This window comes from Desmodus rotundus, chromosome 10 (assembly GCF_022682495.2).
Source record: "Desmodus rotundus isolate HL8 chromosome 10, HLdesRot8A.1, whole genome shotgun sequence".
Taxonomy (NCBI): Eukaryota; Metazoa; Chordata; class Mammalia; order Chiroptera; family Phyllostomidae; genus Desmodus; species Desmodus rotundus.
This window is the reverse complement of record NC_071396.1, coordinates 48,836,480-48,852,690: the sequence shown is the minus strand read 5'-3', so window position 1 is coordinate 48,852,690 and position 16,211 is coordinate 48,836,480. Positions and strand designations below refer to the sequence as shown.

General features: G+C 48.8%; 1 protein-coding gene across 1 annotated transcript in view; it reads left to right on the top strand.

Moving 5' to 3' along the window:
* Positions 1–16,211, top strand: part of SPOCK1 (SPARC (osteonectin), cwcv and kazal like domains proteoglycan 1) — a 466,288-nt gene that overhangs the window by 198,984 nt on the left and 251,093 nt on the right. Inside the window, exon 3 of the mRNA XM_053913194.2 lies at positions 9,465–9,510. Coding sequence (XP_053769169.1) covers positions 9,465–9,510 — 46 coding nt within the window. The remainder of the gene's footprint in view (positions 1–9,464; positions 9,511–16,211) is intronic.

Below are 16,211 nucleotides of genomic sequence, written 5' to 3'. Positions count from 1 at the left end.
GCCAATCAGGCACGGTGGCTGCTAGGACACTTTTGGGGACAGAGTGAAGCGAGTCTTTATTGCTACCCTTCCCAGATGTTCCCTAGAAGAGAAGGGGCTGAATGACAGAGCTGGGAGGAACTGTAGTGAGCCTGGCTGTGCAGCTGATGAAAATTTCATGCAAAGCCTGCGGCTCTAGGTTCCCAGAGCGACGGCTGGTGCCAAAGCCACCGCTTCCTCCATGCTGTGCCTTGATGTGGGAGTTGGATGTTCCACTTTGAACTGGGCCCCAGGGAGTGCTGCTGGTGGCAGGGTGAGCGCTCAGTCTGGAGCACACGGAGGCAGAGGGCTCCCGTGGCTGCTGCCAGAGGGCTGAGGGCCACGATCTGAAGCCCAGGAAGCCATCTGGGGTCCCCGGGGGTCAGAAAGTCGGCTGTCCTGCCTGCTTTCCCGGAGCCTGGAGCACGGTAGATGGTCTCACTGTTTGGTCTCACAGAGACTTCGTGAGGCAGGTGTTGCTATCCCAGCGCACAGGCAGGAGCGCCGAGGTGAGACGCACGACATCCTGGCTGTGCTGGAGGGGCCTCTGGTCTGTGTCCATCTCCTGTCCCTTGGCATCTCCTGCCAGCATCGGCACAGGGTGGCGAGCCCCACATCCTCTCCCCAGGGGCCCCAGCCTTCCATGCTCACTGCCCCTCCCTTCCCGTGGGGCGGTGAGTGCAGTGGGTCGAGCACGGTCTCCGGAGTCAGGCACCGCTGAGCCCCATCTGCCCGTGCTGCGCACTAGTGGTTTCTCCTCTCTCAGCTTCGGTTTCTCAGCCATTTCCCAGGGGTGCTGGGCGTGCCCGTCTCTGAGGGGATTTGTGAGGGTTCGCGGAAGTAACACACAGTCAGGGCTTAGCACAGTGCCTGGGGCATTTTTAACATTCCAAAATGGTAGCTGCTGTTACTACCACATGGTTAATATTAATGTTGCTGTTACTTTGATCACTTGATTTGATTTCAGCTTCAACTCGATGCAAGCCCTGGATCTTGCATCAGATTTCAGCTCAGCTCTGGTGCCGGGCCATGAAGTCTGCTCGTTCGTTAGAGCCGCCGAGGGCCTCAGTGGATGTGGGGCGAGGGTGCGAGGCAGAGGCGCACCTGCCTTCTCCCGCACAGCCTGGCCCATTCCTCCAGACCTTCCAACGTCACCCCTGCTGGTGCCAGGTTCTGGTTACTCCCGCCTGAGGCCATTCGAAGGGAGTTGCCTATTTCAGTTTCCTCAGAGACCTCCGGATCCCTGAGAACTAGGTTTTGAGTCAGAGGGGAAGTTGGAGGAGGGTCACAGCCCAAGATTCTGGCGTAAAAAAGCAGCAGAGGCTGAACTGTTTCCTGTGTTCGCTCGGTGCTTGGACGCCTGGAGCACCTGTTGCGGAACGGGCTCTGTGCTGGGCCCTGGAGGTTTGGGGGTGAAGATGCTGCCCCTAGCCCCCTGAGTGGTCGAGTTTGAGGAGTGGCCATCCCGGAAGTGTGGGCATCTCGGTGCTCTGCTGGGGGCATCTCGGGGGGCTGTCGACAGGTGTGCAGGGGTTGGGGGCAGGGAGGGCTGCCCATGAGAAGCACTGACTAAATGGGGATTTGACAGAGCAGTAGTTGGTTGCCAAAGAGGGGTGAGGAGGGTGATTCAGGCAAGCAGCAGCAGCAGCACGTGCGGCCTCAGAGGTCCGGTGAGCCTGGGCTCTTGCAGGGCCAGGAACAGTTCGTTTATGGCTGGCATGAGGCCTGTGGGCTGGCGTGTGGGCGTAGGGAGACTGGAAGGCCCAGCAGAGACCCTACCCTGCAGGGTCCTGTGAGCTGCTGCTGGGCTTGGCCTTGGCCTGGGAGCTGGGGGGGACAACTCGAGTATTTTAGGTGGAGGGTGAGGGGATGAGGTGATGTGACCAGAGTGTCACCACAGGAGCAGTGTGGACAGCAGCCTGGGCAGGGCCAGAGAGGGGCAGGGCCAGAGAGGGGCAGAGGCTGGTTGGGGCAGAGGCTGGTTGGGGCACGTGGCGGTGACCTGAGGGAAAGCTGTCCTGAGCTGAGGGAGTGGCTGCGTGGCACTGAACACCTGGGAGTTGTGAGAGATGCAGGAGGGGGAGGGTGAGGACTTGGTCACTGTCTGAGTGGTCGAGGGAGGGAGGAGGGAGGACTCCAGCCTGAGCCCTGGTTCTTCTGGGCAACCGGGTAGACTGAGCTGGGGACACCCTGAGGGGTAGACCTGAGAGCGGAGCATGGAGACGATCCGGGAAGCTCTGGAAGCTCGGGGACAGGTTCTCTCTGAGGAGCTGCACCTGGTCTGCTGTTTGTGGTGGGTCTGACTGTCCCCTGGTCACCTCTCGGTCACAGTGATTGAGTTACCGTGTGGTTCCTGTAGGCAGTGGGGCTGCACATTAGAATCATCTGGGGAGCTTTAAAACCCCGTTATGGACGCCGCTGCCCAGGCCACTGAATCAGCATCTTCTGGGGGTCCTCAGTGTTTGCAAAGCTCCACAGTGACCCCAGTGGTCAGTCCAGGCTGAAGCCACTGCTCTCCGGCCCTGCCTTCAGCACCTCCTGTGGGGGATGAGCAGGGAGGAAGAGGGGAGGGGATCGCTAATAGCTGGTGTTTTATACCCTAAAAGCCAGCACCTGGGTGTTTGGGAGGCCTGCCAGCCTAGGAGGTGGCCGGGGTGGCATTCTCAGAAAGATGGTAGGAGCAATTAACTTGGAATTTATGATTCTGGGATAAGGCTGGGCCTCGGGCCAGACTAATTTGTATTTTCTGTGAAGTAAAGGTTTACAAGATGGCAAGGGTCTTGTTTGGTGTGCCGATGAGGGGGAGTCTTTCAGGGCTCCTCCATCTGTTTTCCAGGTGTAAATTAATGATTATGCGGAGATGTCGCCTGTTCGGAGCAGGCCCGGTCCCCTTGCCAGGATCCAGTCAGTCATCGGTGTGTGTGATACGACACGTAATACTTAACAGTGGTTCAAAGTGCCTCACTGGGCCTGCATGAACGAAACAGCCCTGTGGTGCAAATATTATCTTTTTTTAATAGACAGGGTCACTAAGTCTTGTACAGAGTGGGAGCCTGACCTTTAAACAGGGACCTTCCTGCCACTCAGGTTTTCAAATTTCATTGAATTTTTTCTAGGCCACTCTTCCTATGTGAAGCTAATAAATTACATGCATTTAAAAACATTTCATGATTATTTTCCCCAGGTGTAGTTAGTCTCCCTTTGCTTGGGGCCTACCTGAAAGGTTCAAATGCACAAGAAGTCACATTATTGAAATCTGAAACACATTGTTGCAGTGCTCCTGGGACATCTCAGTGCCGTAAACCTCTGGAGATGGGCACCCAGGTGCACGTCTGTTATTCACTGAGTAATTCTGTGTGTCCAAGCACGTGCCGGGCACTTGTCTGCATTATCACATCGTCGTGGTCTGGTTTTCTGGAGAAGGCGGCTGTGACTCAGAGCAGCTTCAGTGGAGGCCTAAGGCCACGCAGCTGGTGCGTGCCAGACGCAACATTTGAACCCCTGTCTGCTCCTGTGCTTTCGATTCCATAGTGCTGGCGGCTTCTCTCCTTCCTGGGTATTCAGAAGGCTGCCCCTGATTAGCCCAGGCATTTCGGTAATTTTGCTAATGAGGTCAAGGTGTGGGGAGCTTTCAGTCTGGGGCAACACCCCTTGCTTGGTTGGTGGACAAGTGGAGCATCTTATGCTCATTCGTATTCCCAGGAGAAAGAGCCACTTGCAGAGGATGCTTTGGGGAAGAAATCTCAGACTCAGTTTTTCTCTGAGAAAAGAACAAGTCAGTGGGTCACTCCCCCACCCTCTTCGTGGATGGACAGACAGGGACAGACAGTCCCAAGGAAGGGGAGCTCTTGAGTTCTTTGTGTGATCACAGTCTTTTAACTGGCTGGAGGCACCGTGACAATCTCTTTCATTTGCGTATTTCTGAGACCATAAATCTGTGTCTGTCTCAGGTTTTAGACCCTCCAAGCTATTTTGGAGCTGCAAGGCAGAATAATGTCTTTGCAGAAATGTATGTCTGTTCCACTTGGTCTCCGATGTCATTTCGGAGTTTGTATTGAATGTCACCCTATGTCACAGGAAATTGTTCATTTGAAACTCCCACAGATAGTAATCACGACTGAGTGTTGGATTTAATCATAGTTTTGGTGGCTGTTTTACAGTAATGGCCTTGGTCACTAGGGCGCACTCAGACCTCTCCCCACTTCCTGTACTCCACCCTGTGACCTAGCATTCTTCCCCCTGAACTTGGTGAACAATGGGACCTTTTCCAGGGAATGACGGTCAGTGACTTTCTAATGTTATGATAATATGAAAATTTGATGCAGTTATCAAAAATGTTTACATTCATTCCTATTGTTTGATGTGATTCTTTTATTTTTTTTCTCATTTATAATGCTTTCGTACTCAGGAAGTTGAGGTAGGTTTTTGACTTTTCAACTGTATGTAGACGTAGCATCAAAATAGTTGCCAAATAAAATGTAAATTTCATGCTAAATCCCAAATCTCAGTGGTAAATATTTGTTTTAGTTCAGTGACCCAGCACTGCACACATTTAGTTTTCATTGGTGTATCCAGGGGATGCAATTTATCAAATGCACACACAGGCCATTTGCTGCTTTATCTCTTCTCATTAGTTACAGTACAAGTATGATTGTCAGTTATTATCTGTGTTTTACTAGTGGGTTATTTATTGAAAGAGCAGAGCAACTGACGTTGTTATTTTCCGAATCAGTTTGTCTGAGGCCTGCAGGACTTTATACCAAATGTCAGACCAATTTATCAAAGAATCACTCTATTCAGGAAGGAAGTGATTTCGAATCTATGAACAGACACCCACCTGTATTCACACACACCCCAGTAACAGTTATGGGGATCACCCAAGGGTACGCAGATGTTAGCGCTGGAACGGCTTGCGTGCTTCTTACACAATGTGGCCAGGACTCATGCCAATACTGTGTGCGTATTACTCGCTCCTGGTCGGGACAAACGAGGCTCCCATTCATTTTCTAGGCTGGTGTTTTCTGTTATCTCAGGTAATCTTCAGATGAAACTGCAGGGTTCAAAAACTTAGCTAAAACATTTACGGAGGAGAAACGATCTGTTTCATGTTAGCTAAGTGTCTTTGATTTGTAGTATCTGAAGCCATAAGGTAAATGATACATCACATCACCTTCAGAAGCCACAGATGGCATTCTGCCACCCCCCTCGTCCTCAGAGTCTGCTGCACCTCTTCAAAGGCAAACCCCTGGGGCATATTCGAACTAAACTTCATCAGCCATTTCGGGACTGTGGGGCAGTGGAAGAAAAATCCAGGTTCCCGTCCACACTGGGCCTGAACCACACCCTTTGCAGTGGGTCATAGCGTCCACAGGAAGGCACGTGACCACTCCAAGTGCAGCGGGGGCATTTTGGCCTCATTTAATATTAGGGAGGATTAAAGGTTTTATTGCAAGATGCCTTATAGAGCAGAATGTTCTTTGGCGTATGTGAATATATATGTACATACATTTGTTAAATTGTGTATTGATAAGTATATTCTTATTATCTCTTGTGCACAATAATGTGCAATGTGTTCCATATGTATATATTTTAAACAGATTTCCTTGCCATGAATGTTTATCAGAAATGACTATTTCTAAAGTACTGGACAACCCAGAGTTACTGGGTGCCAGTAATTTCACGGGGTCCAGTACTGGTTAGTGAGATGTTTATCCGGCGAGATAAAGGGAGACACAGGGTTTTATCTATGTTGACCATCTGTGGAAGATTAACAAGAGCCCTGGGGCCATGGCCATCCCCAGTCTGCCCTTCTTCTCTGCCACCAGCACCACCTCCTTTTGCCTCATCCTGGGCATCTGATGATTCGTCACTTCCTTACTGTTACCTTAATGCTGGCAGAAAGCCTTCTTACCATGGCTTTGTGTTGCCCTGGGATATTTCGTGATTTCAAACATAAGGCAATATGTTCAAATTTGATACTGTTTAAATTTATAGGTTCTTCCAGATTTTACCGGCTGGGTAATTTCCTAGAGGGTTGGGTCCTTTCCAGTTATGAAGTGGCGGGGCGAGGCAGAGTCAGCGTTCCCTCAGACCTCTCTCTGCCCTGCCCAGGGGAGGCCTGATGTGGTCACACTGCGCACCGAGGCCCGGGAACCTGCGTGTGCAGGAGCACTGCCACCCCCTCCCCCTCGGCCTGCACTACGCACTATGAGGAAATAATTGGATTTAATAACTAACTGTATTTAGATCTGCATCTTTCTGTTTAGGTTTATGTTTTAAAAATTAGCTGTTGCCAAGGGCCGTGCAGGTCATTTTTAAAAGCTTCCTCACTAGATGATAAAACGACCAGTTAAGAGGCCAACTCAGACAGACACACATCTTCTGGCCACTTTGATCTAACACGTCTGATGTGCTTTTTAGCACCGTCTGAATCTTAACAGGCCACAGCTGGACTGGGCAGGGAGGGAGATCAGAGGCAAGGGCTCCTGAAGTCCTGCCCCTTCCAGGGGCCAGGGCCGACTCGGCGTCCACGCCGCAGGCGCACACTTTGACACGTGCAGCGCGGAGGCGGGGTGCCCGCAGGCTGCTGCTGCCCAGGATGGGGATCCTCCCTGCTGGGAAACTGGGAGAGCTGTTACGATAATGTAAAATATGCACTGTGTGATTTTATTTATCTAGATGGAAAGTAAGAGAAAGGCTGGGGTGGCGCTCCAGGTCCTCGGCCTTGGAAGAATGACCAGCGCTGGTGCTGGTGACAGTGTTGGTTCAGGGCCACAGGCAGCTGTCCTTGCGTCCTCTGAGTGCCCGATTGTTACGTGGGGCTTAGGGATGAGCACAGTGTCAGGAGGTAAAGCCCTAGAAGAGGGATTCTTTTATCTCTGGTTTTTTTTTTTTCCATCTCTGGGTTTGGGTGCCACCTCCCTGGAAATGCCTGCACTGTCGAGTGAGTTGATGGATTCAGCGCTGGCCTGCCTGGATTGGCCACACTGTCTGGCACACTGTGGGAGGGGGCCCGTGTGTCCGGGCTTCTCGGGCTTGCAGCTTGCCCAGGAAGAAGCCCCCCTCCTCTGTGCTCCCTGACCATCCCCCAAGTGGGCTCTGGTACCTGGAGCGCTTCCTGAATGTTCACGGCCATGGCCCCTGATAGGGGGTTTCTCTCTCAGCTGTAGTCAAGACAGTTACACCGAAGGTTTTATCAGCTGCTGGCTCATTGGTTTTTGCTTTGGCAATCCACTTTCCTAAGGCCAAGCAAAAGCAATCAGATGCGAGGAATCATGTCCTTTCCCTGCTTGGCCTTGCTGAGCAAGGGGCTGTTTGAAGGACCCATTTTGCATAATGAGCTTTCACTCAAGGTGCACTTTCACATTTTGGCAGCAATTAGGCAGTGTTACTACATTTCAATAGGTTTCAAATATTCTAATGCAGATCTGCTTTTAGAGGCTTTACATTTAAAACTATGATGTCCCCCAAGAAATCTGTAAAAAGGGCAATTATAGAAAAAGTGACAGAGTCCAGAAGCACACTTCAAATTCCATCCAAGTTATAAAGTATGTTGAAGTCATTAGGGAATACTCAGTTCTTGAGACTTCTGCAAACCTTTCTTTGACATCAGAGAGAAGGTGACATTTCGGACACCCATCCTGAGTTCCCAAGGACTTCCGTGTCTTAGAACAGCACGTTCAAGTAGAAAGCATTTCCTAAGACTCCCCCTCGCCTTTGGACGTGATGCCATCCTCGGAATGTGAGGGGGCGTCGATGAACCACAGTCGGAAAGATGGATACTTTGTTACCTTTTCCTTCAGTGGTGAGGATGAGGTCATCCCGGGTTGTCTCTTCTCTCGCCCTTGTGAATGGCAGAATGTGTTGGCACCCTGCTTGTGTCTGCGGCTCGGAGCACGCTGGCCATCAAACTGAGAAATTGGGTGCTAGATTTCCCGCCTACCGTCCAGCCCTTAACTTGGAATCGTTTAACTCTGGCTGCTGGGTTTCAAACTGCAGAGTTCCAGTGATTCAGAATCATGGATGGAGAGAGATGTGGCAGCCGGACTGTGCTGAGCGTTCGCAGTGGTTCTTTAGGGTGCAGCCTGAGAGATACCCGGACCAGACGGGTGTGATGGGCAGTTACGCCATCAAATCAGAGCCGGAGGAAAGGGGTCCAGTTCCTTGGAGTTAAAAATAATTTAATGGCGACTCCGCAGGATCCAGAGGAACCTGTTCATTTTTATTCATGCTCTGGAAAATGGAATCGCTGCCCATGAAGCAATATGTTCTGATTTTACTCTAAATCCAGGTTCCTAAAATCTATGTAAGGGCTTAGGTGAACTCAACAAGGGTTTAATAAAGCCAGGTAATTGCACAACGCAGAGGCCGATAGCATTCACGGGAGATCGTGGCAGAGATAAACTGCATTGGCAGCCGGTGTGGACAATAATTTAAACTAATTGTGCCCTTTGATGTAAATTAAGTTCTCTGGGAGAGAAATCGAGGCCTTATTTTGGACACTCTGAAGCTGTCTGCAGCATTCTGAATACCTGCCAAAAACACAGCAAATAATTTGGGGACAGCCAGGAGGAAATTAACCGAAAGGGGGGCACATGCCCTAAAAACGGTGTGAGGATGATGTACAGGGCGAAGCCTCTGCACCTTACAGACTTCAGTTTTGCTGACACAGTGGGGGTGGGTGAGCGCAGGGGGTCGGACAGAGAGAGTAGACAGAGCTGTGGTTTGGAAGGAAAAGGTAATTAGAAGTGGGGAAGAGATGAAATGTAACTATGAAGAAGGGAGTGACCCAGACCCTTGCAATTTTAAAGTAATGAAGTGTCTAGCCTTGGAGCATAAACAACTCCCGCTGTATTAAGGGAGACACGGTTATCAATCAGCCAGATTGGCCAGCCTATGCTTTTTTATCTTCACACACCGAGAACAAACGGTATGAAGCTACATGTATGCCTGTGGTTAATTCCAGCACTTGCACGGCCCTCTGTTTTTAGGTTTTGTGAGTCCCACAAAACTGGGGACTGTGCACAACCTACATGTCTCCATGTAAAAGAAATGTTGACAATTGAATTATCAGCTGTTACAAACAAAGAGGCATCAGTGAGAGCAGCAAGGCCTCAGCTGCAGCGTAATTGATGGCAAACACACCTTGCACTTTTGGAAGGTGTCTCGGTGCATCTGTCAGACTGAGGAGAGCATTGCTGCTTCTGTGTGAGGCTGAAATGCTCTCACTCTTCCCAGAGTTTAATACACACAGTTTGAAAGGCAAGCATTGGAAAAGTAAATTGATAGTGTTGATTGCACGTTAATGTCTGTTTTGGGAAAGATTTTGAAGCCTTATTGTTTTCCTTTGTGTTCTGGGAGGTGGGGAGAAAGGCAGCTTTTTATGAGGTTACGTGAGAAGCTTCCTGAAATCTGACCTTTGTTTTCTACTTCTTTTCCTTATATAGGATGATTATTTCAGAAACTGGAATCCCAACAAGCCCTTTGACCAAGGTAAAGGATGCCGTATTTCTTGATGTATATTTCATGGAAAATGCTGTCTCATTTGTCCTTCCTTTCATGCTAAGTTAGAGTTTCCACAAGGGTCAGCTAGCTGTCTTATTTCCCTGACTTTGGGAACTGAATTGACTGGGGTGGTGGAAACTGTTTTATCAAATTGGTTATTTTTTTGAGATTGCCTAAACAGATTAAGAAAGACTTTGTAATTGAATTGACCACAGTAATCATTGGTTGCTTTTGTTTGGGGGAAAAAAAAGTAAAATGGCTATCAGCTAATCTGGAGCACTGTCGGGCTGCATCCAGCGATTTCATTCGTGGGAGCAACTGTGCCTGAAGGAGCTGCCCAATGCCTGTGAGCCATAAACACAAAACTTCCTTTTTAGAAACTGGTTGGTCCCGAGGGGCTTTCACTGGCACTGATATTTTCATTCGTTAGCTAAGTTTGTCGTGGTTTCCAAACAGAAGCGTGTTTCAGAGTTGGCTCACCGACAAGTTGGGTTTGAGCCTGGTCCTCGAAAGGCTCTTCGGCTCACTCCACAAAGCCCGCTCCTGAGGGCCACTGTAAATCACCACCAGGCCCTCCTGTGACTCATCTGAGACATATCGATGCTGCCGTGAATCACGTACCTGTCCCTCTTGTGCCAGGGGTGGCTGCTGCCAGCACAGACCCCACTTGCTGAAAGGGACGGCAGGTTGCATTTTAAGTGCGTAGGTGCGATTAATGCTGACACTTGAGGACACATACAGCTACCAGGTCTCAAAGGTTCACGCTTCTGCGGGTGTGTTTCAGTTCTGTAGCTTAAGTATTTGATGGGACCGTAATGGTCAGCTCGGCACAAAGAAATGAAGGCGTTGACCTGTGACATGGTAGAAGGTGCTCCTTTCTGCCTCATCGTTGTCATTCTGATGGGTCACACTCTCTCTCTGGACTCTGGTTTTCTTATGAGCAAGATTGGTATCGAGATCCCCACTATGTATTTTAGCTCACGCCTTCTAGTAGGGCAGCATTCTGTTCATTCATACATGCATGCATGCACTCGGTCTCAAACACGGGCGGAACTGTTGCTGTGTGCCTAAGTGCCAAGCCAGGTTCTGGGGGTAAAGCAAACAAGCAGGGGTGCCCGCCCTGGAGGAGCTCGGAGTGAGCTCCTTGGAGTGGGGAGATGACTCCGTCGGTAGCAGAAGTGGGTCTATTGTTAGTGGCCAGGACGCAGGGTGGTGTGCAAAAGCAGGGAGTCTGTAGCTGGGGCACTTGGTGTGTGCGCGTGTGTGACCATGTGTGAGCGTGTGTGCAGGGAGCACATACCAAGGAAGACTTTCTTCGGAGGGTCTGTCTGGGCTTGTACGTACCCTAGCAACCTCCAATCAGAGCATGTGAAGGTATTTGTAATTTAGTTTAGAAATTTTCCATCAAAAATGGTCAACGTTTCCAAAAACTTCCTTTGAAAGGGTGAACCTTCACTGTGGAAGAACACTCAGATGCAGAGTAGGACATTATCTGTGTCTGAACACACAGCCCCCCATGAACATCCCTGCCGGGGCTGTGCTCACGGAGGTGCCTCCGCTGGCAGCGGCAGCGGAGCAGAAATAGGTTCCTGTCCTATGAGGATCAGCATTGCCTGACACCACCAGGTGATCACTTCCCCGGGGGATGCAAGCCCTTCACCCGGGAGCCCGTGTTTACTGTCACTGACACTCATTGGAAAGGTGACACCCAACAGTGGGCATCGTTGCTCCTCAAGGACGTGCGTGACAGCTTCCCTTGATTTGAGGGTTAACACAGAAACCGAACACCCAAAAAGAACAGGGCATTCAAATCTGTTTCATCGACAAGACCAGAGAATGCTGGCAACTCTTCCCAGCAGAGCCCTGCCCCTGCTCCCTTTCTCTAGCTTTGCAGGTTTGCAAGCCAGATCTGCTTGCACTGGGCAGGCCAAAAAGCCCGTATGGTTTTTTTTGGTAAGAAAGACACATTTGTATTTTCACCAATAACTTTATTGATACGGACATTTTGAGTATGTCAGCTATTTCCCCCATTGGCTTGTAGTGGGTAGAGGCCAGGGGTGCTGCTAAACATCTTCCAGTGTGCAAGACAGCCCGCAGCAAAGAATGATTTGGCTGAAATGTCGATAGTACCAAGAAACTTCGTAAACCACTTTTGACACCTTCAGTCAGTCCCAGCACGTCCTCCATGCACTGCACAGATCCTTTTTTGTGTTTCAGTTGTGTTTTTACCTTTCTTGAAACAATATGCTGAAAGCATAATATGCTGAAAATGTTGCATATTTTCTTCCATCCTCAATGTTAAAATGGCTGCACAAAAATTCAATTTTGATCAATTTTTTTAATGCATACCGATATGACAGCTGTCACAACACAATCTAACAAAATTGTTTGGAATGAAGTTAAAGGCAACTAAGAGCCATCATATGGAAAAAGCTAAACGAATTTTTTTGCCAGTCCAATATAAATCCTCACAGAAAACCACATGATTTTATGGGGTATAATTGAGGACTTCAGCCAAGGAGCCCCATCTTACACCTCAGGTGTAGCTGTTGGTGGCTATTTATATACAGAGCCATGGGAGAGGAGGCCAGTCTGAGAATAGCCTTCACTTAAAATATCAGCCCCGGCAGATGTCATCAATTACTCTGTGTGCTGCTTAATAAAAATGGGAGGTTACTGTATCAGTGCTGACACCGCTTGCTGAAATGGAAGCCACAGGCACAGAAGACGTAGAGCATCTCATCTTCCAGAAAACAGGAGAATTGCTGAACTCCAGTGGAAGTTGTAGGCTGCAGAGAGGTCATTTCCCCTCCTAAGCTGAAAAAGAATCGAGCACGGTTCAAGTGGTTTTGTGGTTGGGGAAAAGTTTCATGGTGGAAAGCGTTCCAGAGTTTCAGATGACGTGTGTGAGCAGGGATGGAGGTGAGAGGGGCCTCACGATGGAGGTGGGTGTGGCGTGGGCCTGACATGAAAGGGGAGAGAAGGGACAGGAAGACTATGTGGGGAATTCTGGTGGAGTGCAACCGGAAGGTGGAGGTGAGGCAGGTTGTGAAGAATAGACCAGTCTATGAAGTCTGAACTTTGTTTTATTGGCACTAGGGAGCCACAGAATGTTTGTGAGCGGAGGAGTGACTTATGAGGGCAGTATGTTAGAGGACTTAGTCTGGTGACTCCAAAGCTGTGATTAGGAATCCAAGATGTGCCTGCTAAATGACGTTGCTCCTACAGGACTCTCAGGTAACTCCTCCACTACAACATTAATTAGCTTGGAGTTTGGCTTATTTCAAGGTGGTCAGATTTGCCACTCAGTTTTCGGGTTGGCCTCTGAAATGCCCAGGTAGCTCCTGATTGTCTTAGGTGTTGGTGTGAATAGTTAGGACACTCACAGCATTTAAGAAGATTTGACCTTGGGGGGTGGATACATAATACAGTACATAGATGATATGTCCTAGAATTGTACACTTGAAACACCTATAATTTTATTAGTCAATATCACCCCAATCAGTTTAATGAAAAAGAAATAGTTAACCTATAGTTGCTATCTCTGCTTAAGGGTATTTACTGAGCTTTGGCCAACAGGGCTTCGTAGAAGGAGCACTTACCATGTGATTGACTCCAAGGCAGGTAGCGGGAAAGTGCCTCACCTGCCAGGCTCCTTCCGTGAGCTGGAAGATGTCTTCCAGTCGTTGTCTTTAAGTGAATCATTAATGCCTCTGTCAGTGGCGTATAGTAGCCGTCAACCTCAGGCTTTTCTAAGAAGAATTTTTCCTGAAATTTGGGTACAGTAGGATATCCTTTTTGACTGTAGTGATTTAATGCCAAATCTCACAGAAGGGACAGACAGGAGTTGAAAATTTTCCTTTGTGAAATCCTCAAAGACAGATGCCTGTGGAGAGAGTTGGGCAGGTGCCGAGTTTGAGAGGGCAGCGGGCAAAGGCGAGTAGTTTCCTGTCTGGTAGAGGTGGGAGGAGTGGAAGTGGGTGTGGAGCAGATACGAGGTTTATGCTTCTGAAAGTGGCATCTGGTCCAGAGAGATGCTTGCCCGAGAAAAAGCCCCTAGTCACGTGAGTTTGTGACATACTCCTACACTGTTCCTCCCGTGGAGTTTCACAATGCTCATTAGCAAATCAAAAGCTCTAAGAGGTCTTTTAGTACGACCCATTTAACTTACCATTTTCCAAATTTGCTTTTGACCACGTGTTTTAAAAAAATTTTTTTTCCCACTTCTCACCTATTGGGTACCCAGAGAAAGCAGTGTGTTCTGGGGTCTTGGGCTTTGCAGTCAGATTCTCCAAGTTTAGAACTTGACTCTGCCAGTTACTAGCTGTGTGCCTCTAGGCAAGTTGCTTAACTTCTCTGGTTCTAAGGCTTCCCATCTAGAAAGGCAACAAGAGCATTGAGGGGAGTAAGTGAGTTAGTATGTCTGACATATAGGAAGTGCTCATCAGTGTTGTTTTAGCAAGTAATTGGGTTTTTTTATTCCCTACTCTTTCCACTGAGCTGCCCTCCCCCTTGCTTCCCTCCCTTCCCACTCGGGGTTTTTCTTTCTCCTTCCAGTCCCACCTAGGGACCTGCAGAGTGGTAATGCTGCGAAGCTCTCAGGGCTAGATTGGAGCTGGCTTGTTCTATATGAGGCAGGTCACTGTAGTGGTGCACCCCAGATCTTCATTATTGGGGCTCAAGAGGTTCAGACTCTGAATGTGTTCATTCACTCATAAAGTGCCCAAATGCTCAATGTTCACGCTCGCTGTGCTAGGTGGTAGGGACCACACTAAAGACGGCCTCCCTGTGGGGCATTCCAGGTTATCGATCGTAAGTCACCTAAGGTCTTACACAGGTGTCGTGCGTGTGTAAGTGCAGTAGTGCCCCCTTATCCCCGGGGGGCACGTTCCACGATCCCTTGTGGGTGCCTGAAAGTGCAGATAGTACTGAGTCTTACGTGTACTGTTATTTCCTATACACACATGCCTATAAGAAAGTTTAACTTATAAATTAGGCACAGTAAGAGGTGAACAACAATTAGTATTAATAAAAGAGAACAATTATAACAATATACTGTAATGAAAGTTATGTGAGTGTTCTCTCCGTCTCTCTCTCTCTGATAACTGACCACATAAGCAACATAGCTCCTAATGACTAACGGGTGGTCAGCATACAGTGGAGATGCTGGACGAAGGGGTGAGTCGCGTCCTGGATGGGCGGAGCGGGATGGTGCAAGAGTCTGTCATGCTACTCAGAACAGCACGCAATGTGAAACTTAAGAATTGTCTATTTCTAGAAGTTTCTATGTAATGTTTTCAGACCTGAATTGGCCGTGGGTGACTGAAACCATGGGAAGCAAAAACACAGATAAGGGGGTCCGCTGTACTGGGGGTGATGGGGTGGGCGCCAGAACCAGTGGGGAAGTGAAGGCGGGTTGGTCTGAGAAACTGGGAAACCCATAAGGTACCAGGTATTTACAAAAGCGACATAGGTCAGTTTTAGCTGAGGTGACAGTTTTTGCTACAATGGGGCTGCACTCATTCTGTGTCGTTGTATGTGAATCGGGGTACCGCCAACCTTTGCTAACAGTCACCATCAGTGTGATAATCCAGGTGCCAAAGCAAGGACTCCCTGTTCCCGTGGAGGGGAGGCTGCTGAGGAAGGTGGTCCAAGGGTCCGGAGGGGAAGACAGAGAGTTTAGGGAACTGCAGTATTGCGGTGAATGAAACAAGAACCAGGATGGTGTTGCTTGGGGATTCAGAGAACAGGGACAAACAAGAAGCAAAGTGAATTCTAACGAGCTGTTTCCGAGCTCCTCAGCCAGTCCCTTTTGAAGAAGAAAATTGAAATTATTTATAATGCCTCTGCGGAAGAAAAGGTTTTCCTCGTGCGCTGGGGGGTGGGGAAAGTAATTCATGTGCATAACCGAGACCTCACTTTACTATAAAGTGCTGATTACCTGAAGATACCCTGGAGTGATGAGACAAGGGTTAATTTAGGTTCCGTCTGGAGGCGCGGTTCACTCAGGAAGGAACCCACTGATTTATTTGGCTGTGAAGTTCCACTCCACAAGACAAAACATTTTAGGAGAAATGGCTGAAGGGGGGTGGTTTATCCCGGAATTTTTTTGAGACAAGTGGGTTCCTTTAATGTGGAATAAATGAATGTTTTAGGTAAAGCAGATAGCTGCTGGTTGTAAGGATGGTGTTTTTCTCGTGGAGTGAATGCTAATCACCCTCCCAGGGCAGCCTGGCTCTGGCCGAACTCGGTGGTGCTGGTGATCGGCTGAGCAGAATGCGAACGTGTAGACGTTGACCTCCAGATAGAACTGAAGCCCGGGAGGCAGGGGCCCTTTCACCCCTGCTGTTTACTCCAGTGGAAGAAAAGAAGAAAAACCTTTCCCTTTGACTTGCAATCTATTTTACCAGAATCCTACAAATTCAAATCCTGACCAGCGCCCTCAAAGGTTTTGAGGATGAAAATTCTAACCCTTGAAAGTGAGAGTTCTTCACTTTCTTCACAGCCGTGTGCCGGCTATGTTTCTGGAGCCAGCGCCCCGTGGGTCATCCCAACGTTCATTTTCTGCTGATGTTTTAATGGGTTCAATGGAGAGGAAAGATGGTTTATTTTTAAAAATTGTTCTTTAGAAAAAGGTTTTTTCCCCTCTAGATTCATCTGAAATTTTACATCAGAGGCTTCACATGAAT